The sequence below is a fragment of the Sturnira hondurensis genome, unplaced genomic scaffold (assembly GCF_014824575.4).
Source record: "Sturnira hondurensis isolate 20B ecotype Veracruz unplaced genomic scaffold, ASM1482457v3 Scaffold0001872, whole genome shotgun sequence".
In the NCBI taxonomy this organism is placed as follows: domain Eukaryota; kingdom Metazoa; phylum Chordata; class Mammalia; order Chiroptera; family Phyllostomidae; genus Sturnira; species Sturnira hondurensis.
Window position 1 is genome coordinate 12,090,894 of NW_028074503.1, and position 23,376 is coordinate 12,114,269.

Genomic DNA, 23,376 nt, shown 5'->3' on the forward strand with positions numbered 1-23,376 from the left:
ACTAACTAGTTATAAAATGTATTTCTAAATCACTGACTTATTGCATAATAATGTCATGGAGTTCAAAATTAAAGAATGTCTATAAAAATATTTAAATGTGGAATAATTTTAAGTTTTTATCTCTACTTGATACCTAGAACAGTTATTTATTTAAGCCACTCTAGTTTACAATACTAACGTGAAGTAAACAATGCCATCTGCAGTAAAAAGGCAGCATCCTGTTGCTGACTGGTGTGGCTCAGAGGGTTGGGAGTCATCCCCACAAGCGAAAGGTTGCTGGTTCAATTCCCCGTGATGGCACATGCCAGAGTGTCAGGAAAACTGAAATATAACCCTCTCATTTTGTATGTGAATAAACTGTGGCCTAAGCCAAAATGACGTTAAATGAATGGTTTGGGACTCCTGGATTATAGTTTAGTGCTATTTTTTCACAAGAAAATGGCTACACATTTTGCTCCTGAGTCTCACTACATGTTGACAAGAACTCCGGGGATTTTTAAACAAGGTAGCAGAAACTACTGCAAGTTAAGAAGTGCTGAACCAGTAGATATTTCTTTTTTAGAAAGGACAAAAATGATGCTAACTAAAATTTTAAGATTAATTGTCCTACATCTGATAGAATAAAGATTTTCCTTTTTAATTTTCAGAGTAGGAAAGTAGAAGTTCTACATGATAGATTATATTCCTACAGTATGTCCCTGGAAAGATATATCAATAAATATTAAAAATAAACTCTTTAAATAAAGCCAGTTTTTTAATTTTTTTGAAAATTAATTTAACAGAATCAATCTCTGTGAAAAGCAAATGAAGTAACTTAAGTAAATTTCCATAAACTTAATCTAGCAAAAGAGTTTGTAAACACGGGAACTTGGGCCTTCTTTCACATTTTCTGTCAGCCCAGTCTAGCCTGGGATGAGAGTGACAAGGACAATGACGTCTACAGGACACACACCAAAAAACGCATGGGTCATCACCATTCCCATCACCCAACACAGGCCCGGGCAAGCAGAGGAAATATATAACATAATCAGGGCAGTGACAGACCTGTGTTAATTGTCCTATTTGTCCTTATACCTGCAACATGCATACTGTTTGGATAAAGAAGGAAAAATAACAATATTCAAAAGTTTACCATATCCCAAGCACTTCACACATCGTAACTCATTTATTTTACTACACCATGCATGCCATTTTCTCCCTCCAGACAGAAAGAAAAAAAAGGAAATCATTTGCCTAAAGTGACACAGAGAGGAAGTGCTAGATTTGAAGTTTGACACTGAGTGGGTCTGGCTCCTCGCCCATTTTCTTTTAGCTACAGCATATAATCTGCACTCTGAATTAAAGTAATTTAATTGTTGGCACTATATATGTAAGTAATACATGTACGTTTACTGCATCATACTACAAGTTGTGTGGGCGTGTACATATATAAATATATATGCAAACTGTTCTACTGAAAACACTTTTTTCCCCTCAGTTCCTGGATTTCCACCAGCTACTCCAGGTTGCCATGTTTTTTCAAGAAAGAGCTTTCAAACTCAATCCTTTAATGATTCCCTGACTTAAGGAAATTCTGCAAAGCAGCTATGCTTAGCCTGTGATCGAACACTAGTGACAAAAGACAGCCAGAGAAGAGTGGTGCATGCCCAAAGGTGGATTTGGGCAGAAGCTGAGAAGAGTTAAACACTGGAAGATGAAACAACATTCCACATCAGTGTCTTATAATGTTGCATTATTAATTTTTCAGTGACTCTCCAAATTCTATGTACCACATTCAATTTTCAGTACAAGGATAGACCTTAAATTCAAATATGTATGATAATTGAGTGATCCACTCTGTTAATGTAGATAATCAAGAGTTTACTATTGTCAAGTACACTGATGAAAACACATTCAATGCACCAATCACAGTTAATACGGAGACAGTGGAAAATACAAAGACCTCAGACACTAGATTTCAACAATGACTGAAAATAATAATTATAATAGCCTTCACATATTCCTGAAATGTGTCATTTTATGTGGATTTTTTCAAAGCACTCATGAGTAATAAATAGAACATATACCCTCCAATTTTATCTATAGTCAAATCAGTTTGCAATAAAATTTAAGTTATATAATGCCTAGATATTTCAAGGAATGATATACTGCAGATAGGTAAAAACAAATAGCATTCAAAAGTTAATCCAATATTAAAGGACCACCATTTCCTGCAGAGTGAAAACATAGAAAGATTTGCAAAATAGGCAAAGTAAATAAAATGACCACTAAATCTATTGATAATATTATTAAGACAATATGATACGCTTTAATGATTAGTTGTATAAGTATGGTTTCTTGGCCATGTAGGAAAAGGAAGAAAAAGAAGGTCAATAAACATAATCATGCATGTGCTATGAGCTAATGTGTTAGAAGTAGAGAAAATTTTAAACCTAATAAAACCATCATAATTGCAATAGGTACCTAGCTAATTCTACTAATGACTAGCCAGTCCCAGTATTAGTATTGAGAACTAAACTCTGACCCAACAGTCTAGCGACTGAATAGCACTAAACCATTCCATCTCAAACTGTGCTTTGTTTTATGCTCCATTAATTGAACATTTGTATTCATTTTTAACATTAGACTTAAGTTCACTGTAGAGTCAAGTGCATTGCAGCAGGTTTTTTCCTATGATGAGTTATTAATCCTCAAAAGGAGCATGTTTTCAAATCAGAATTCAATTTAGATATACCAGAAGGTGAAAGGCTAAGCCAAAAAGAACCTTCATGATATTAGGCAAAGGTGAAAATACTCTAGATGTGAAAATAAACAATAAACTTGGGAAAGAGCGAGATCTCCAAAGAGAACATTCTCAAGAGGAAATGGATAATGTTTCAGCTGCTGCTTATACTTTAAAAGTCGATGGACCTACACCAAAAAACAGAAAATATCTTTATAGTTAATACAAAATGATATATTTTAAAACATACTGTTTACAAATTTACTTTAAGTGTTTAACATGCAAAATGGGAACGGATCATATTCTCTACTTTACGTTTAAGAAAACAAAGAGTGACATATTTGGGTCTATCTCATTGACCCATGTTTCTGCTGTAGTTAAAGATCTCTAACTAGTGCAGTGGAAAAATTAAATTCTTTAAAATTGCTTTTGGCACCTAATCAGATTTGGCTGCCACACTAGTGCAGACAGTGAAGCCACTCACTTTTCATTTAATACCATTACACTCATGTATGTCTACCTCACAGAGTCCTGTCAGGTTCAGGTAGCTATTTCATAGAAATAAACTATTATATGAGTACACAGTTAGTGATATTAGTAGATCAATATACAATTACTTTCCTATTACCATCCAGAGATGAAACCCTGGCTGAGGAGACAGGTGACATGAGTATGCTCAGTAATATTAGTCTACATAAAAATATCCTGAAGAAGATTGGTCATTGTCATTAGTCATGATAAGAATGTCTCCTGAGATCCGTAAGTCAAAAGAAAGTTTATGTGGCAGAATTATGTAAGGAAACTTACAATAGTGCCTGCCCACAAACCATGCAATTTGGAAACAGCCAAGAAACAAAACCATAGAGAAGGAGAGATAAATACAACATGTATTAGGGGTTATTATGCAACTACAAAGATTCAATATGACCCTGGAAATATAGCAAAAAATAGTTATGGAAAAGAAGCTATTTCTTATGCTCAGTAGCTAATTTCAAACATATGTACCTGTATTTGAAACTTTGAGCATTTCACACATTTTTCTGTATCTGAAAAAAAAATGGATCCAGACTGATATTGTGTATCAATACAGCTGAAAACAGTTAATATAAAGGCAGCCAAAAGCAAAGTTCAATAAGAATTCTAAAGAAGGTTATTATTTTGATTGTTGATAAAATACTTCTGATGTATATTTTGCTTATATTTGAAAAGAATAATTTACCGTTCAATTTTCCTAGAAAGGATGAAATATCTATATTAAGATGATTTTATAAACTATTTAATTAAATAAAAAGCTAGATTAAAGTGTCTAAATCAGACTGTAAGTACAGACACTTCAGAAATAATACATAATTCCATTTTGACAATGTATTTCAATATCTAACAGTTAACTAAATCTGCTTTTCATATAATTTATGATATAAACATCATATATATCCACTTAGAATGTTCAAGGGCATTAATCTATGAAAATACATATCTTTTAATAATCTATTCTGGAATATTAAGAAACATACACCCTTTGGGACAAATGTATTTATATAAAGAGACCTTTGAAAGCTACGAAGTTTTTCTTATTCATGTGATCATAGGTATTAAGTAGGAAACACTTTAACACATGAATATGATTTGAAGAGGGAGGAATGTTAAAACTGCAGTGGTAGTATGAAGGTCCGTATGTTCCAGTCTGTAATTCATATAACATGATACAGCGAGTAAAACAACACAAATGTGTCTTCCCATCTGTGGGCATCTGACTGGGTCTACCACATACTGTGCATATTTAAAGAAGACAATACGAGAATCCCAGAAACAGGTTTAAATTACATAGTTGGTGAACATACGGCCAAAATAGAATCAGTAGTAATTAAATCATAGTATATATGTTGGGTTTGACCATGATATGGTCTAATCTATGTTGAAGATAGGATATTTATAATTATTTAGCTCATTTTTAATAAGCATTCATACATAGTACCAAATTTCAAAATGCATGCCTTTTTTGTGCCTTTTTAACTTACTGCTTTGTAAGTTCTCTTCTGTCCGGCATGTTTCCGAATTTGTTCTCCATTTGGCCCTGTCTCCACGTGCATCGAGTAGATGATGTCGAAGAAATCTTCCACCACAGCTACCTGACGCAGAGACAGCTTCTCGTCCACCCCTACGCCATCCTGGGAAGAAGGCCGGGAAGAAGGCCAGAAAGAGGAAAGAAACCCACAAAATTAGTAAAAAGAAGTGTGCATTTAATGCAATGTGAATACATGCAGCTGATTCAACAAAAATATTTCCATAAACTGAACCAAATCATAGAGATAGGAAAATTCTTAAAAGTCATTAATAAATATCTCATATTATATATTACTTACATGTAGAACTTTAAGAAACATGAAAAAAGTTATTTGACATTCTTAACCATGCTTACCCACAAATGCCATCTTTTTACGTTTTTATTTTTATTTTTTTAATATTTTTTATTTATTTATCTTTAGAGAGGAAGGGAAGGAGAGAAGGAGAGAAACATCAATGTATGGTTGCGTCTCATGAGTCCCCTGCTGGGAACTGGCCTGCAACCCAGGCATGTGCCCTGACTGGGAATCGAACTGCGATCGTGTAGTTCACAGGCCCGGGCTCAATCCACTGAGCTACACCAGCCAGGCCCCTTTTTAAGTTTTTACAATGACTTTTTTATAGCCATCAGTATAACTTAAATTATTCTAATATATATATAAGGCCCAGTAACATTTTATTATAATAATTTCATTCTAGATATTGATTCACTCATCCAATTAATATTTATTGAGTTGCTGCATACAGAAAGTTATTAGAAAAATAAAAAATATGAAATCTCTATCCTTAAATATTATATAATCTAGGAAAGAAAATGCATTTATTATGCTATCACTATTAAACTAAAGAACAGCATGTGCCAGAGGTTAAAAACGCAAGCTCTGGCTATCTAGGTGTGACCTTTAAATCCTCCAATCAGAGGTTGCACATTTTATGCAAACCACGTAAATCTCTCTAAATTTCAGTTTTCTGAACTGGAAAACAGAGACAATAGAGCTCACTCAACAGAATTGCAAGAATTAAATAATATATGTAAGAGATGTAACCCAATACTTGGCATATATAATGAACATGTCATTTTAATGATCATGATAAAAACATAAACAAAATAGGAGTTAGGAGAATGAAGTTATCACCTCTCTTTGAAGTAGCTTATTTGTATATTAATTAATTAACTAATTAATTAATTTTTAGCCTTACCTGATGACATTTTTTCCATTACTTTTTAGAGAAAGAGGAAGGGAGACAGAGAAACATCAATGCAAGAGAGAAGAAGCGACTGGTTGCCTCCAGTACGCATCTCGTCCCAATCAGGGAATCACAGGCACCTGGGCCAGGGACCGAACCCGCAACCTAGGTATGTGTCCTGACCAGGAATCAAACCCATAACCTTTTAGTTATGAGATGACGCTCTAACCAACTGAGCCACAAAGTCCAAGGCCCAGAAGAGCTTCTTGAAAGAAACAGAAGGTGATATGAGTAGTAGTTCATTCAAGCAGGACAAAAGCCATGGCAGTGGGAAGTGTGGCAAAGAGCCTAAAGTTCCCATAGATGGTAGAAAGAATAAGACATAAGTTTGGAAGGAGAGATGAAATTTAATCTCACATTGCAGCAACATGAGTTTTCTGCACAAGGGGGTGATTAATCTCTGCAAAATTACTATGCAGTCAGTGAGTCAAATGGTGAGAACCTCTTTGAACAATAGTCCCAGCAGACTCAGCTCACTGCAGAACTGAAGGCAAGTTATGTAGTGCTTTTTGTTAGTATGATTTTTATTTGTTTTTTTTTTCTGATTTACAATAGCTCTCAGAAATAGCAGTGCCTAAAACAGCATATTTAAATAACTATATGAAACCTGGGGTTATCCAGCCATGTACTATGAAAAAGAGATATTTATTGAAAAAGATACAAGAAATATTGTACACAGGGCAATGATGCCCCAGTCTCCTTCAAAGTAGGCACTTTGGGACCTCACACAGTTTTCCCAATTGCCATCAGCTACCCAGTCATATTTCCCTGAATCTCACCAACGGTCTGAAATCTCTACTCTTTCAAATGTAATTTTAGTTTTGAGAAAAGCCAAAAGTCACAGGGCACCAAATCTGGCCTCTAGGGGGACTTGGTCACCTGGGTGATTTGATGTTTCGCAAAACACTCTGCATGAGACGTGATGCATGAGCAGGCACACTGTTGTGATGAAGCTGCCAATCACCAGTTGCCCATAGCTGCAGCCTTCCGAATCATCTGAATAGTTTCCACAAAGGAAAGTTCAAGCTTAACACAAAATTTGATGCAGACTCCTTGCTCCACTGGCTCGGTCATTTTGAATGCGATGGCCACACAGTACACATGCTCACTCAATGGCATCTACTGCCCCCACTGACTAGTACAACGAGGTCATCATTGTTCGTGCATGCACATTCCAGTCCATGCTCCTTGGCTACCAGGTCACATCAATGCCACACAAACCATTCTCATTATATTCACAATGGTTGGACTTTTCTGGACAGACCTCATATATGTGAAGTTGTACGCAAGGCCAAATTGTGAGACGTTTCATCTTTGTTAGATATGAAGTGCTCCCTCACAAATTAGGACACATGTGGATCCTAACTAGGTTTCAGATCTCTCTCACTTCTCTCCTTTATCATCTCTCTTGTCATTCTCCTATACGAGTCTGAGTAGATGATCGCTCATTGCTTGTGACGTCGGAGTGCAGCGTCAGAGTGCAGCGAAGCGGCATGGGACATGCAGCCAACAGCCTGGAACATGGTTGCCTCTTCAGGATGCTGCTTGGGGAGCGCCCTTCAGACTCCCTCCCCAGGACCCCTGCCTAGAGGCTACTCCTCAGAGAACATCTACTTTCCCTGGGCTGGAAATCAAATTTTAGCTCTACCCGCCAGCAAACCACCCATAAAACTGTTGTTTTCCCCACACATAAAAATTTTACAGTTTCCTCTCATTTCCTTTGCTCATTAGCCAGAAATGTAGGAATTTTGTTTGGTTGGTACACTGTGAGCGATGGAAGGACCACAGCCTGTTTGTTTATTCCTTCAGCGAGTATTTCACAACAGTCAAATACTGCCAAGCCCTCTGCTAAGTGCTGAAGTTACCCAACACAGGTAACCCACGTCTTTGTGGGGTTTACAGCCTAGTACAGAAAATCTAGCACAAATCATCGCTAGGGTTGTACATGCACTCCCTGTGGCTTCTGTAACAAAGTACCACAAAACTAGATAAATGTCCTTTCTCACAGTCCTGGAGACCTTAAATCTAAAATCAAGCTGTTGGCAGATCGGCATCTCCCCTGGAAGCCCTGGGGAAATTCATTCTCTGCCTCATCCAGCTTCTGGTGGGTGCCGGCGTTCCATGGCTTGAAGTCACACCACACTGCCTTACCCTCTTCCAACGTGTCTCTCCTGTGTGTCTCTCTCTTATAGAACCCATCTTATATGGTGGCATATAAGTACCAGTCAGATTATCTGGGGTGGTCTTATCCCGAAGTTCTTAATTCTATCTCTAAGAACTCTTTTTATTCCAAACAAGGAAATATTTACAAATTCCATAAATTAGGACTGGAAATCCATGGTCACTATTGGACCAATCACAGATGGTTCCATACGGATGGTTGCAAAAATGCAAGTTGTGATAAGAGAGCATATACAGGAGATGCAGCAAGATCAAGATCAACAGTCAAAATTCTCTCAAGAAATTGGAAGCTTAGAGCTTACAGATAAAACACTGAAATCACGTATGTTATGAAAGGAAACTCATTACCCTTCTGTCATGTGGACCTGCCACCTTCAAAGGACAACTCCAGTCAACCTTCACAGTACTCTCCATTTGATGCAATATCGAGATGTTTTTTCCACTGCTCAAAAAAGGTTTTGAACTCATTGATTTTGATGCCTTTTAGTGCTTCTGCTGTTTTTTGTTTTACCTTTTCCACATCCACAAAACATTTCCCTTTCAGGACCTATTTCATTAGGGGAAACAAAAAAAAGATTGCTTGGGGCAAGATCCAGTGAATAGGGAGGGTGGGGCATAAGGGTCATGAGGGTTTTGGTCAAAAACTGATGAACACTCAGCGTGGTTTGGGCAGGTGTGCTTGTAAACACCCATCATGAAATGGGCAAATGTCTTGAAAGAGTCTTCAAAAAAATTCACCAAAGCTGAATGCAGCCTCTCACAACAATGCTATCTGGTACACTGATACAGATGGGTTCCTAGAATATTCTCCTAGCAGGAAAAGCCTGTACTACAAGGCGCTTGCCCTCCATAGGATACTTGTGGGTTTGGGGGGACCCTCCCTTGTAAAAGCAACTTTCTTAGACCACTAGATTGTGCTAGGACACAAACCCAGGGCTCCAGGGCTCAAGCTGTTACCCCTATGAAGATGAAAGACACATGACAAAATGTATATTTTCACTCTTGTTCTGCAGAATGTGCTAATTTTCAAAGAGGCCATCTACTGCCCTGAAACTGTCTGATTAGCCTCAGGGGCAGATCCTGCCATTGGGCCCTCAGGGCTTCAGTTCACTCATATATTTACAAACAAACAGACAACAAAGTATGTGGTAAAGCAAATAATTTAGAAACGATATTGAGCTAAAACTTTTTGATTTAATATACTGATTATTGAAGAAATGCACCCTAATCACAGGTAAAATAAAATGTTGATAAACCAAATTATGAACTTTTATCTGCAGCATTCTTTATCATCTTCTAAAGTGTTTCAGTTACTGACTATATTTTTAAAAAAGGAAAACAACAACCCTGCCCAGGTGGCTCAGTTGGTTGGAGCATTGTCCCATACACCAAAAGGTTGCAGGTTCGATTCCTGGTTGCAGCACATACAGGAGGCAATGGGTCCATGTTTCTCCATTCTCTATCTCTCTTTCTCTCTCTCTCTCTGCACCCCCCGCCCCCATCCCTTCCTTCCTTTCTGTCTCTAAAAATCTATAAAAATATCCTTAGGTGAGGACTTCTTAAAAGTTATAAACTTAAGTTAACATAAAATAAAAACAATAAAATAACATAGAATTTTAAACAATATAAAAAAACAATATCTGGAAAAATAATCAGAAAAAAAAATAATCAGAAAAAAGAAAATGAAATATTTCATCCCAATATCATACTTCAACCTAAAAACAGTTTTTTGAGAGGAAAACCTATAAAAATGTATTGATTTTATACCAGCAATCCATTTGCAAAAACAGAAAATTTATTCCCACTTCTTTCCAAACCTGATGATTTACCCCCTCCCCAAAAAACAGTACTGAATTCCAATGGCAAGAATTTATGTATTCTTCAATGACAAGTATTTACGGAGAATATTCACTCTCTCTTCAGCACAAACAAAAGTCAAAGGTACTAGGAGGCCAATTCCCCGCAACACAAAGAAGTCCGGGGACCCTCGGCTGTGCCATGTGCACAGATCCTGGCCCAGTGAGCTTTGCTGGTCAGATGCTGCCTGACAGCAGCGACTTTTCGCCGCTTCCGGGACACGTGCTGCCGCTGCCCTTGAAATACAAATAGCTTTCGATTTCAAGGTGCTAATTAACCAAGTATTGTTTAGGCGGCTCATTTTCCTGCTTTCCCAGCATTTCACTTCCCTAACATCTATGGACAGTTGATGTGGTACACAAAGGTCAAAACTGAACTTCGCTCCTCGAAAACTGATTTGATATGAATTTAGGGTTTAAGACTTAGTCATTTGAGCGATCTCTTTTGGTATTTGCTGTGCGAGAGCCATACACCTGTATCTTCTTGCATTTTCCCTTAACTAACAGACCCAGTCATTACCTGAAAGAGTGAGTGGTAAAAGCCCTTTTACACCTCTGGTACTAAGAACCGAGATAAATAAAAATGAGTTTCAGAGATGCAGATATTCATTGAAAACTCAACGATAACAAAATTAATAGGTCATAAGATATATGATATTCATGGCAAATGGCCTAGAATACATGAGCATATTTGGAAAGAGATGCTAATAAAACAAACTAATAATAATTTAAAGCCTTTACAGCTAAGAAGTCAATCTTGTGAGCCAAAATTCCAGGATAAAAAGACAATTTTAGGATAACTGTGAGGTTAGAAACTGAGTTATGCACATTTGACCACAAAGTAAAAAATTCTGACCAAATTATAAGGCAAGGAATCAAAACCTAAAAGCAAAGGTTCTTTAGGCCTAAATGGGCCAGAAAAGCTACAGCAGAGTTTCACTAATGAGATTGGAAATGAGATCTTTGTCACAACTTTGTTATCACAGTTTCCCCAAGAATCCAAATGCATCTTCTGCTATGATCAATTGCTACCACTATTATCATTATGATCATTGTTAATGTTACTGTCTCCTAGATCCACAATCTAAAAGTCTAAATCGGCCTCTTACCCAGTAATCAAATAATTCCATGTGCGGACTAGCCCGCCAATCCAGTCTCTCCCCCTTTTCTACTGGGTTCCTGATTTATTTACCCAGGAAATGGCATTTGGAGCCTTGAAGAAAATACAAGTGGGTTTCATTACATGGGCCAAATCTACCTTTGGTAATGTGTATGTGGTACGTAAAGCCTCGCTCTGACTTGGTGTGGAAGATACAATTTATGGATTAGCACTGTGTACTATGGACTCAAAAATACAAGGTGGCAAGTGTGCTGAGTTTCTGACAACCCTGGCTTAGACTATGGACAGAGCATTCCCTCGATCGTTTCCATGAATTTCTCCCCATTCCAATCTGTCCTCAAACAGTCCAAATAATCTTCCTTAAAAAGTATAACTATATCTGTGATTGACATAATATTAAATGTTAACTGTAACTGAAAAATAAGAATAAAAATTTTTAACTATATCAATTTAGGATTTACAAATTTCTACTAGAATCCCATGCCCATACAATAAAACTCAAATACCTTTATTTATTATACATTTAAATCTTATTAATTTGGTTCTAATTTACTTATCACTACCCACCTTATCTCTAGCCATTCCAACACAGTTTAATCACAATGAACTCCACTTTCCCTGAAAATTCAATGGAAGTTATGATTTACGACTTCCCCATTAGAATCCAAGCTTTTTGCAGGCAAAAACTGCATTTGTCTTTTTCACTGCTACATTGCAAGGACCTAGAATTGCACCAGGCAGAAAATAAATGGGCTATAATTTATAGCCCATAATTTTTGAGTAGATAAATTAATAAATTAACAAATAAATGTTCCCTGCTATTTCCCTAGAATATCTTTCAATTGGCAAACTCTCACTCCCTCTTCAAAACCCATCTCACGTGTCCCGTGTTCCAGAAAGCTTTCCCTGACTCCTTAAAGCTAAGTCACTCACTGACTTCCCTGTGCTCTCCCTGACTCCTTAAAGCTAAGTCACTCACTGACTTCCCTGTGCTCTACCACCCTTTGCTCATTCCTGTTTTTAGCATTTAAAATGCTATTTTGTTTATTTTTTATAATTTACATACAGTGAAATGCTCAGATCTTAAGTATACTGTTTAGCAAGTTTAAGTAACTATATTGAACAATGTTTCCATCACTCTATATAATTCCTTCACGGTCCTTCTTAGTCGGCTCCTTCAAAACAATGGCTGATGATTTCAATAATCAGGTTAGTATTTGCATATTCCAAGTGTTTTTTTAGTGGAATCATAGAGTACACACTTGTGTACTTCTTGTGTCTCGCTTCTTTCATTTAGCATAATAACTTAGAGATTCATTCATGTTTTTGTGTGCATCAATGTTTCATTCTTTCATTTCTGAATAATAATACCCCATTGCATGGCTAAGCCACACCTTCTCTATTTTCCTGTCAATGGGCTTGGCTGGCTCCAGTTTGGCACTATTGTGAAAACAAGCTACTAGATTGTATTTTAAATGATCTCTTCACTATAAGATACTCTGTACAATGAGCTCACCAAGAGAAGATGCTTAGTGAAGTGATAATGATCGTGAAATTTTAACATCTAGTATGGTATACAGTACTTAATCAGTAAATATCCTATTAGAATATAATCTGTCTCTTTATAATCTAGATAATTTGTAGAAACTCTTCGCCAATCAGTTGGTTCATGTTTATAGGTATTGGGAAGTGATCGTACATTATGCCTCTTGGAAGTAAATCACCATATTCCATTAGTTACTTCTTAAGTTTCCTCGGGCAATTCCCTGACATTTCTTTGAGTCTTGGTTTTCTCATGGGATATAGAAAGATAATTATAACACATCTCTTTGGCTTGATTTGAGGATTACTTGAACTTTGCATGGAATTTAATAAGCACTCGACAAAGGTTAGTTATCACTTTATTATAGATAATTGTGTGTCCTTCAAATATCTGACTAAACCTTTTACATAAAGAGACAGAGTTCTGGGTGTAGTTCCCTAAAAAGTGTGGGAAAAAAGTAAAAGGCACCCAGAAGAGCGTACATAATATTAAAAGAGAAGAACAAAATCGAAGGACTGACACTATCCAACTTCAAGACTTACTATCAAGGGACTGTAATCAAAACAATATCATATTCGTAAAAGAACAGATAAATAGATCAATGCAGCAGAATGTAAAGTACATAAATAGACCCACATATATATAGTCAACTGATCTTTAACAAAGGAACAAAGGCAAAACAATGGAAAAGATAATCTTTTCAACAAATGGCGCTAGAATAACCAGACATCTGCATGCAAACACACACTAAAAAGAATTTAGACACAGACTTTGCACTTTCCATAAAGACTAATTCAAAATGGATTACAGTCTTAAATGTACAACTCCAAACTATAAAAACTCCTAGAATATAGGGAAAACATCCAAATAACCTTGGGCACGATGGTGATTTTTTGTACAACACCAAGGGTTCCACATATGGAAAAACTTATTCATAGACTGCACTTAATTATAATTAAAATTTTCTGCTCTATGAAAGGCAGCATCATGAGACTCAAAAGATAAGTAAGAGATGAGGAGAAAATATTTTCAAAAGATATCTGATAAAATATTGTTATCCAAAATATACAAAGTCTCAAATTCAACGACAAGAAAATACAAACCTGATTTAAAAATGGATGAAAGATCTGAACAGGTACCTCATTGAAGAAGATGTACAAATGAAAATCAAGCATGTGAAAAGATGTTCTACATAATATATCATCAGGAAAATGCAAATTAAAACACTGAAATACCACCACATACTTATTAGAATGGCCAAAATCCAGAGCACTAACAATATCAAATGCTGACAAGGATGTGGATGAGCAAGAACTGTCATTCATTGCTGGCGGGAATGCAAAATGGCTTGGGCACTTTGGCAGACAATTTGGCAGTTTCTTACAAAACTCAACATATTCTTACCATATGATTCCATTATGGTGCTCCTTGGTATTTACCTAAAGAAGCTGAAAACTTATGTCCACACAAAAACCTGTACACAGATATTTATTTATAGCAGCTTTATTCATAATTGCCAAAACTTGGCAGCAACCAAAATATCCTTAGGTAGTTGAATAGGTCATAAATTGTGGTACACACAGTACTAAAATGAATGATCTACGAAACCATGAAGAGACATGGGAAAAACCTTAAATGCATATTACTTAGTAAAGAAGCCACTCTGAAAGGGCCACATACTTGCCGGAAGTTAGGAGGGAGGAAGGAATACATAAATGAAGCACAGAAGATCTTTAGGCAGAGAAACTATCTTCAAGATATTGCAATGGTGACTACACATCATCATACATTATCAAAGCCCATAAGATGTGCAACACCAAGAATGAATCCTAAATAAACTATGGACTTTAAATGATGATGATGTGTTGACGTAGGTCCAAAAATTGCAGCAAATGTACCACTCTGGTAAGGATGTTGGTGACAGAGGAGACTGTGCAAGAGTGGAGGCAGGGAGTATACAAGAAGTCCCTGTAGTTTTTGCTCAAAACTCTCATGAATGTAAATTGATCTAAAAAATAAAGTTTATTTAAAGGGGGGGTGGGTAGAAAGCCATATACTTCTTCTAAGAGGGAAAGCTTTATTTTCCTGTGTGACCACAGTGGGGAGTTATTCAGGAGGTCCAACACCATCTCACCACATTTCTGAAAGTAATCTTAGTCAATTAAAAAAGAATCAATTCAGCCCTGGCTGGCATAGCTCAGTGGACTGAGCACGGGCCTGCAAACCACATGATCGCAGTTCGATTCCCAGTCAGGGCACATGCCTGGGTTGCAGGCCAGTTCCCAGCAGGGGACTCACAAGAGGCAACCATACACTGATACTTCTCCCCTTCTCTCCTTCCCTTCCCCTCTAAAGATAAATAAAATCTTTTTTAAAAGAGTATTATAAACAGAAAAAAAAGAATAAGAATAAGGGTAAGAATAAGAATGACTATGTTTAAAAAAAAAGAACCAATTGAAAATACATAGAAAATTAAAATATAACAATGTATTATATCTTTTCAATTGCATACATTTCTAAAAATGTTTCTTCATATGTTTTAGAATAATTCACATTGAAAAATAAAATTCTGCCAAAGATACAAAACATTTGATTTTACTAATATTCTTTTTAAAAAGAAAGAAAATTTCCATGACAAAGTAATTAGGATTAATAGCAAGCATAGTTTAAAGTGCAAAGCTCTCAAAATAAGGCAAGTTTTCTAGGGTCATGTGATCAATGAGCCACAAGACCTGAAACAGACACCTCCGCCCCAAAACGGGACCTTCACTTTAGCTCCTCTGGGTGTTCTGATTCAGTTCCGAATATGATAATGTTTGTATTTTTTATTAGTTTATAAATAAGGATTCTGAACGGCGCATTTGAGTTTTCACCCCATAGGATATCCCTTTTCCCCGCCCCTCTGTATTTTCTTCTTTCTTTTAGCAAAGGTGACTTTCTGGCAATGTCTTTGTCTTTGTTTGGTGGTGAGCTGCTCGGGCTCCTAGGCCTGGACTTGCCATAAATTCAGTGTGTGCGGGGAAGGCTTCCACATCTCATGACGGAAATTTTCTCTCTACGTCAGAGGATTCCAAAAACAAATAAAACAAGCCAGGCTCCCATTGTGTATTCTAATAAAAAACCACACACAGGCCAAACACGCAATGACAAGAGGGTGGAAAATATCTGAACAAGAAGACTGTAAAGGAAGTCACTTAGAAAGTTACACTTAATATGAAATGCTTTGTAAAGAGATTTAAAATAAACTTCATGCTAAGAACACTGCTGTGAAACTAAATTGTACTGCTCTTGTTGGCGTACCTGTGTGTTCAGCAATCTCAGCCCCAAGTTGGATTCCATTTAAAGAAAATGGAAAATTCTGCGCTAATGAGTGTAAAAATGGCTTCCAGTGACGTCTACATTGTTGTACAGCAGCATGTTCCACATGCAGGTGGAAAGGCGCTGGGATTCGAAATACAAATGCTATTTAATTAAAAAAACCAGGACCCTCAAAAAAAAGTCAATGCATGGAGTAAAAGGATGGGTACAAAAAAAAATCTCGCCTATTTGTAAATAAAAATGACTTGTCTTTTCTACTGCCTTGTGTCACAAGACAGTAGAAAAGACTATGTCACACAGAGGTGACTTGTCTTACTTTCATTTGTCTCTTGGTTGGGAAAAAAATAGTCTCACTTTTTGGGGGAACAATGGAGGAAAACTGGTAGAGCTATCAATGCTCATATTTAAAATTCCAGATGATTACATACATAATCTTGTTTTTTAAAGTCCATTCTTAAATACAGCACAGTACAAATGTGGACAACCACAAACTGACCACATTAACAAGCAGCCAGAAAGATAAGACAGATCACTCTTTTTTAAAATGAGTTTATTTATTTAATTGTTGTTCAAGTACAGTTTTCTATTTTTTACTCCCATCCCAGCCCACACCCCCCAAGTGCCCCCCACCTCCCTTCCATTTCCACCCCCCTTAGTTTTTGTCCATGTGTCTTTATACTAATTCCTATAAATCCTTCCCCTTTCCCCCTGAAATTCCCTCCCCTCACCCCTCTGGTCACTGTCAGCCTGCTCTCTATATTTCAGTGTCTTTGGTTATATTTTGCTTGCTTGTTTGTTTTGTTGTTTAGTTTCCTGTTAAAGGTGAGATCATATGGTATTTGTCTTTCACCACTTGGTTTATTTCACTCAGCATAATGCTTTCCAATTCCATCCATGCTGTTGCAAAGGGTAGGAGTTCCTCCTTTCTTTCTGCTGCATAAAATTCCATTGTGTAAATGTACCATAGTTTTTTGATCCATTCATTTACTGATGGGCACCTAGGTTGCTTCCAACTCTTGGCTATTGTAAATTGTGCTGCTATGAACATTGGGGTGCTTAAGTTCTTTTGGATTGGTGTTTCAGGGTTCTTAGGATGTAATCCTAGCAATGGAATTGCTGGGTCAAAAGGCATATTCATTTTTAGTTTTCATAAAAAATTCCATACTCTTTTCCATAGTGGTTGTACCAATCTGCAATCCCACCAACAGTGAACTAGGCTCCCCTTTTCCCCACAACCTCTCCAACACTTGCTGTTTGTTGCTTTGTTTAGCCATTCTCACCAGCGTAAAGTGGTATCTCACTGTGGTTTTAATTTGCATCTCTCTGATAGCTAGAGATATTGAGCACCTTTTCATGTGTCTCTGGATCCTCTGTATGCCCAAGACAGATCCCTCTTAAGGACCAACTATTTATCTGACTGCAAACTTCCCAATAGTCACAAAGTCAGATAACAGTAGAATAGCGTCATGGCTTTAAGGGCAAACACATACTATGGGAGAACTGAATAGTCAGGTAAATTAGCATTCCAGAATGCGAGAATTTTCAGACAAACAAAACCCCAAAGCATTTACCACCTTGTTAAAGGAGCTTAGAGGCAGTATTTTAGATAGAGGAAAACTGCTACATGACTCTAAAAAGAAAATACAAAAACCAGAAATATAATTTTATGTGTAACGTGTAAAAGACTTTTTAACAATTTTTCTCAAAGCACTTTTTAATTAAAAGATCATAGTCTTAAGGAGCCAATAGTCAAGACTTGTTACCCCAATATTTCAGAAGAAAGAGGAGCATAAGACTGTTAAAAGAAATATGTCAAAATTAAGAGTTAGCTTTGCTCCTACACCTAAGAAACCACTGAGCACTTTCCATTTGTCTATTAACAGTAATGCTACTGTGAGCAGTTAGTCCATATTTTTGGTATATCCATGCACACATGTCTTCTGGATATATAACAAACAGAAGAATTGTTTAGTCATATGACATATTTATGTTCATATTGTACTATTTCCAGTATTTATGAAATAATCACAAATTTCTAGAAGGCCTGAAGTCATAAAACAAAATGAGTTACTCCTTTAAATGCCTTTTAATTGGATATCTCCCTCCAACATATCAATATTTTGATCTTGTGATTTATGCCTTTGTTCAATTTATGAATTCATTTCACACATTAACACTATTGTGTGAAAATAAGCATATATCTGTTGCATGCTTAGTGTGTACCCGAGTGTGCTAAACATTACATGTATTATGTCTTTTAATTTTCACATTAGTTACCTATTATTCCTCTTTCACAGGTAAGAAAACTGAGGCTGAGAAAAATCAATACATTCCCCATGGTCAGAAGTGTAGGGAACAGAAAGCACTGTAAGAGATAAAGTAATGACTCTGGCACAGCCTGGAGATCATTCCAGTAGGAACCTAAAAATCTGGAACCTAGAAATCTGGAAAGATTAGCCTCACTAAATGCAGAGAGGCATTATACGCATCACAATGTTTATAACATACTGTGTTAAGTCAGAGACTATATCGCAAGAAGGAGACCTCAAGATACTGTAGCTTAAAAAGACAGAAATTTATTTCTCATTCATCTAACAGTCCAGTGGGCTGGAGCCAGCACGGCAGCTCTGCCGTCAGGAATAAATGACTGCCAAGGATGGTCCAGACTTCACTGTGTTTCTAGCCAGAAGTAAAAGTAAAAGAGAATGTAAAGGAAACAAGTTGCACTCATCGTGTTTGCTTCTGCAGCTTTGGTGCAAACTTAACCACAGGACCACACCTAGAGGCAAGGAAAGCTAGAAAATGGAGTCAGTAACGCGTCCCCATGCAGTCAAGGGTCCAGAGGAAATTCAGCAGGTTCTACTTCTATGAGGAAGAAAACAATGAACACGAAGGACAAGTGGAAGCCTGTGCTTCATTTACTAGTCAGATCTGACAGAAACACAAGATGTGTGCAAAGATACAAGAAAAAGGTCCTGGAAAAATAAATTTAGCATTTATAAAGGATAGTTAAGTATTTGCTAAAACAGACTATCAATATTGGAAGATGAGAACATATGAAAATGTAAGTTTGTAATTACTGGGGAGTGTTTACTATAGAATCAGAAAGACATAAAAAAGATCACCAAGTACAAGCAAGGCCCAATTTTTCCCAACTTAAATGCATTCTATCATTTTTGCCATGATTCATAACTCCATAGTCATTTTCTTTCAGAGCACTCAAAAAAAAAAGAACACTAAACTGACAAAATGCAGGCTTAAAGACAGTTTTAAAAGGTCAGCAAGGAACAGGACATTCTTTCCTCAAAGAGAACTTTCCCAAGAAGGGATATTTGAGGAGTAGCAACCCAGAGACGCCTGTTTGTCAAAATGTTTCCGATTTCCTCCTATACTCAAGGTTAATCATAATGCCTTCCCCTTCTGATTCTTAGACTTACTTAGAAGTAAAGACTGCAGAACTTCCCCCAAGTGGCTACGTATCAGAGTGAGATCTCAAACCACTATCATAACCATCAGCATCAACATTGGCATCTGACATTTATTAAACACTTACAAGCACTGTCTAGTACACACATTATTTAATACTTGTAAAGTTCTGAAAATAAGTATCATTGCTATTATTGCTATTCTAGAGCAGAAAGGTTCAGCAACTGTCCCAAAATGACACAGCTAGTAAGTTATGGAGCCTAGATATGAACCAAGGCAGCTTGACTCTAGTGCCAGCTTATCTATTGTTCTCCACATTCTCCTTGAAGCCATTGTGTAACCATCATCGGGAGTTAAGGTCACAAAAGAATAAGAATCATAACAATTGGATTTAGTAGCAGGGACCTGGATGTGGAGAGCCTCGTATGGTACAGTTCACTTTCAGGACAGAACTGAGATTGAGATCCAATCTGAGTGATAGAGACCACTGAACATATCTCATGTTTGAATACTTCCCCAGCCAGTTATTAACTAATCTTCTAATAGAACAATTCTATAGTCTTTAAACTCTCTCTACCTCCAAACTGTAACCACCCCCGTCATTCTCCACCCCATAACCAGACTTACGTTTTTAAATTATAAAACAGTGTACGCCAGTCTCCCTAAAAGTATGAAGTGGCTTCCTGCCGCACGTACAATGAAATCCATGCTCCTTATCAGGGCCCACAGGTCCTGCAAAATCTGTCCACTGTCTCTTCCTCTCCGCTCACTGCACCCACTTGTTCCTTCTCACTATACACTGTGACTTTCATGTCAATTCACTGACCACAAAAAGCCCTTCTCCGTCACCAGAGTTTGTGACTGTTACTCTCCCTGCCCCAACTTTTCTTTCCCTAGCAATTTAAATCTCTGTTTTCTTCCCATCCTTCATCTCCAACTCAACACATAAAACTTTTCTTTATCATATAGCACCCTAGTTACTTCTGGAGTAGACTTCCTAAAAAGCTATGATTTTATTATGTAGTTGTGAGTGTCTTAATCTGTCTTTCCTACTAGAATTAAGCCTTATGACAGCATTTGCTTGGCATATGCTGGATACCAATGAGAAATCTGACTAGTTGAATGTAAGAATCAATAAATGACTCCAGGTTTCTAATCTTGGCTAACTGGGGGGATAGTAAGGTCATTAACCAAAGTCTGAAACAGAGTAAGAAAAGCAAATTTGGAGAGGAACATAGTTCAATCAGGGACAGGTTGGTATGCCTACAGTAGAAACAAGTGGAAATGTTCACAAAGCAGCTGGAAATAGGGGTTTGGCATGCAGAGAAAGGTCTATGCAAGATAACATAGATTAAGAAGACAAGAGAATAGCCTTGGCTGGTGGAGCTCAGTGGACTGAGCACAGGCTGTGAACCAAAGGGTTGCCAATTCAATTCCCAGTCAGGCCACAGGCCTGGGTTGCAGGCCAAGTTCCCCATATGGGGCACATGAGAGGCAACCACACATTGATGTTTCTCTCCCACTTTCTCCTTCAAGAGAATAACAAGGTGGAAGAAGCCCTGGATGTGGATGAGAAGGCCCAGGAAAATATGCAGGATGGGTGAAGCAGAAAACTAATACATAATATAAAAAAAGGAAAAGAAAATAATGAAAGATCAAGAAAGAACTTTTGAAGAACCAGAGAAGCACCAAAAAAAAAGATGGGCAGATTTAAAAAAAATGTCAGGTTAAATCAAGAGGGTCATTCTTAGAAGTGGGATGACAAATGAAAAGAAGAATCAGACTCCATGTTCAAGAAATCCTGGTGACATCTGGGAGAGGCTGCAACCAAGCAACAGGACACTCAAAACAAATGTGTTTCAAATTTATAGCTTTATCTATGGCTTGGACTATATAAAAATCTCCTCATGGCTTTGAAAACCCCATTACACAGAAAGTATAAAAAACCCAAATTATTAAGTATCTCACCCATCAGCTTTAGGAAGAAATAGTTATCCTGCATTGTTGGGATTTTCTAAAGAGGTAGTATTTAAAGTCAGTTGAATAGGCTGGTCTATTCAAAACTGCAGCACTATGTAAGGAAACTCAAGATTATCAGCAGCAAAAGCTAACAGGGTGCTTTCAGAGAATGGAAGCTGTGCTACATATACATTAAACAGGCAAGAATTTTGAGAAGCGAGGGGTTAAGACCAACAGCAGTTCCCAGAACCTGCCAGGGCATGGCTGGCAATTCAAGATCACAGATGCCTCAACCTGCTCTAATCAGGAAAAACTCTTTGCTAAGTGCATTCATGTCTGTAGGCAGTAGAGATGCATGCATGCACTAAACCTTGAACCTGTGCTAAGTGTTAGTATTCTACACACTCCTCTGCCCCAGCTCAGAGGCAGACCCATGCTAACATAACCCCCTTTGCAAGCTAAACACTGATCTTAAACATGGAAGAAACAGAGTCCAGAAAAAAGAGACAGCACTGTGTTGACATATAGAACTGGGATTGGAAAAGGACTTCTAAACCATGCATTCTCTTTTTATTATGTTCCCAGATATTCCAACACATAATTATTCTACTCTTGCCAAAAAGCAGTTAATTTTATTATGAGGACGTTCCTATAAATATCATCCAGATCCTATATATGAAAACTAGGAATTTCACACATCTATAATTAAAAAATCATTAGCCCTGGCTAGTGTGGCTCAGTGGATCAAGCCCAGCCTGTGAACTGAGAGATGGCCCCAGTCAGGGCACATGCCTGGATTGTGGGCCAGGTTCCCAGCTGGGGGTGCTCCAGAGGCAAATGTATCTCCTGCACATCCAAGGTTTCTCTTCCTTTCTTCCTCCCTTCCCCTTCTCTAAATAAATAAAATCTTTATAAAACACTTTAAAAATCTCTGTTGATAATTAGATTTGGCTCAGGACAGTGTTCTGTGGAAACAAATAAGCTGTTTGTTAACAGAAGAGGCGATCAACAGACAGAACAAAGAGCCACTTTTTCATCCTCTACACCAGAGGTCCCCAACCTCCAGGCAGGGGGTGAAGGACCAGCACCATAAGGGTCTTTTAGGAACCTGCTTGAACAGCAGGAGGTGAGCATGAACATAATGTGCTTGAATCATCTGCAAACCATCCCACAACCCCCGAAAAATTGTCTTCCATGAACTGTCTTCCAGTCCCTTGTGTCAAAAAAGTTGGGGATAGCTGCTGCTCTAGACCATTTACTGTGGAGGATGCAGAGCTAAAAGATCTGAGTGTAAAGCCAAATAAAGGCATGATGGAGGAGGCTGGGGTGAATTTTAGACATCTGCCCTCACATTTCCTGTTTGTGGGAGGCAAGCAGGGGCAGCTGCTTGGTTAGAGCTCCCGGCGGAGACCTCTGGGGCAAGAGAGGGCTCTGGTTGCTGTTTCTTCTCCTTAAGTGACTAATGAATCAGCCAGTGCTGATGAGGCTGCCCTTGTGGTTTCCATGGCAACACTGAAGGCTTGGAGGTGAGAAAGGGGCCCTCCACCCTCAAAGCCCCCGCCAGGTCTCCCGGACCTTGCACTGGCTCTGGACTGGTCCTCCAACTGCCCACGCATCCGCGCATGCCACTCCTCACTGGACCCAGCCTCTCCAGCGTCCCTGGCCAACAACAGCATAGTTGCCTTGGCAACAGCAGCAGGAGGAAGGCCAAGGCCCTTTTTCCTGCTGGCGTTCTGACCCGGTACCCAGAATACAAGGGCCTGGAGAAGATGTGAGTCCTCCTCAAGTGGGGCTGGGCCATGGGGGGCACTTTTTAGAATGGGTTCAGAGGCTGCAGAACGTGGCCGGGACCTTGTAGCTGCCAGAGGCGGTTCAGCTGCCTCACCTTTTCCAGGCACCTGGGGAGGCATCTCCTCTGTCCTCACCCCATTGGATAGAG

General features: G+C 38.0%; 1 protein-coding gene across 5 annotated transcripts in view; it reads right to left on the bottom strand.

The window, feature by feature from the left end:
* Nucleotides 1-23,376, bottom strand: part of NOL4 (nucleolar protein 4) — a 295,984-nt gene that overhangs the window by 223,145 nt on the left and 49,463 nt on the right. For 2 of the 5 annotated variants that reach the window (XM_037032668.1, XM_037032659.1), the window contains exons 2-3: nt 4,741-4,890; nt 3,728-3,768 (exon numbers count right to left, since the gene is read on the bottom strand). Coding sequence is in view for 3 of the 5 variants with exons in the window: in XM_037032677.1 (XP_036888572.1) it covers nt 3,728-3,790; nt 4,741-4,890 (213 nt within the window). In the remaining 2 variants the exon portion in view is untranslated. Of the gene's footprint in view, nt 1-3,727; nt 3,791-4,740; nt 4,891-23,376 lie in introns of all 5 variants that reach the window. The other 3 variants (XM_037032650.1, XM_037032640.1, XM_037032677.1) reach the window with 2 other exon arrangements.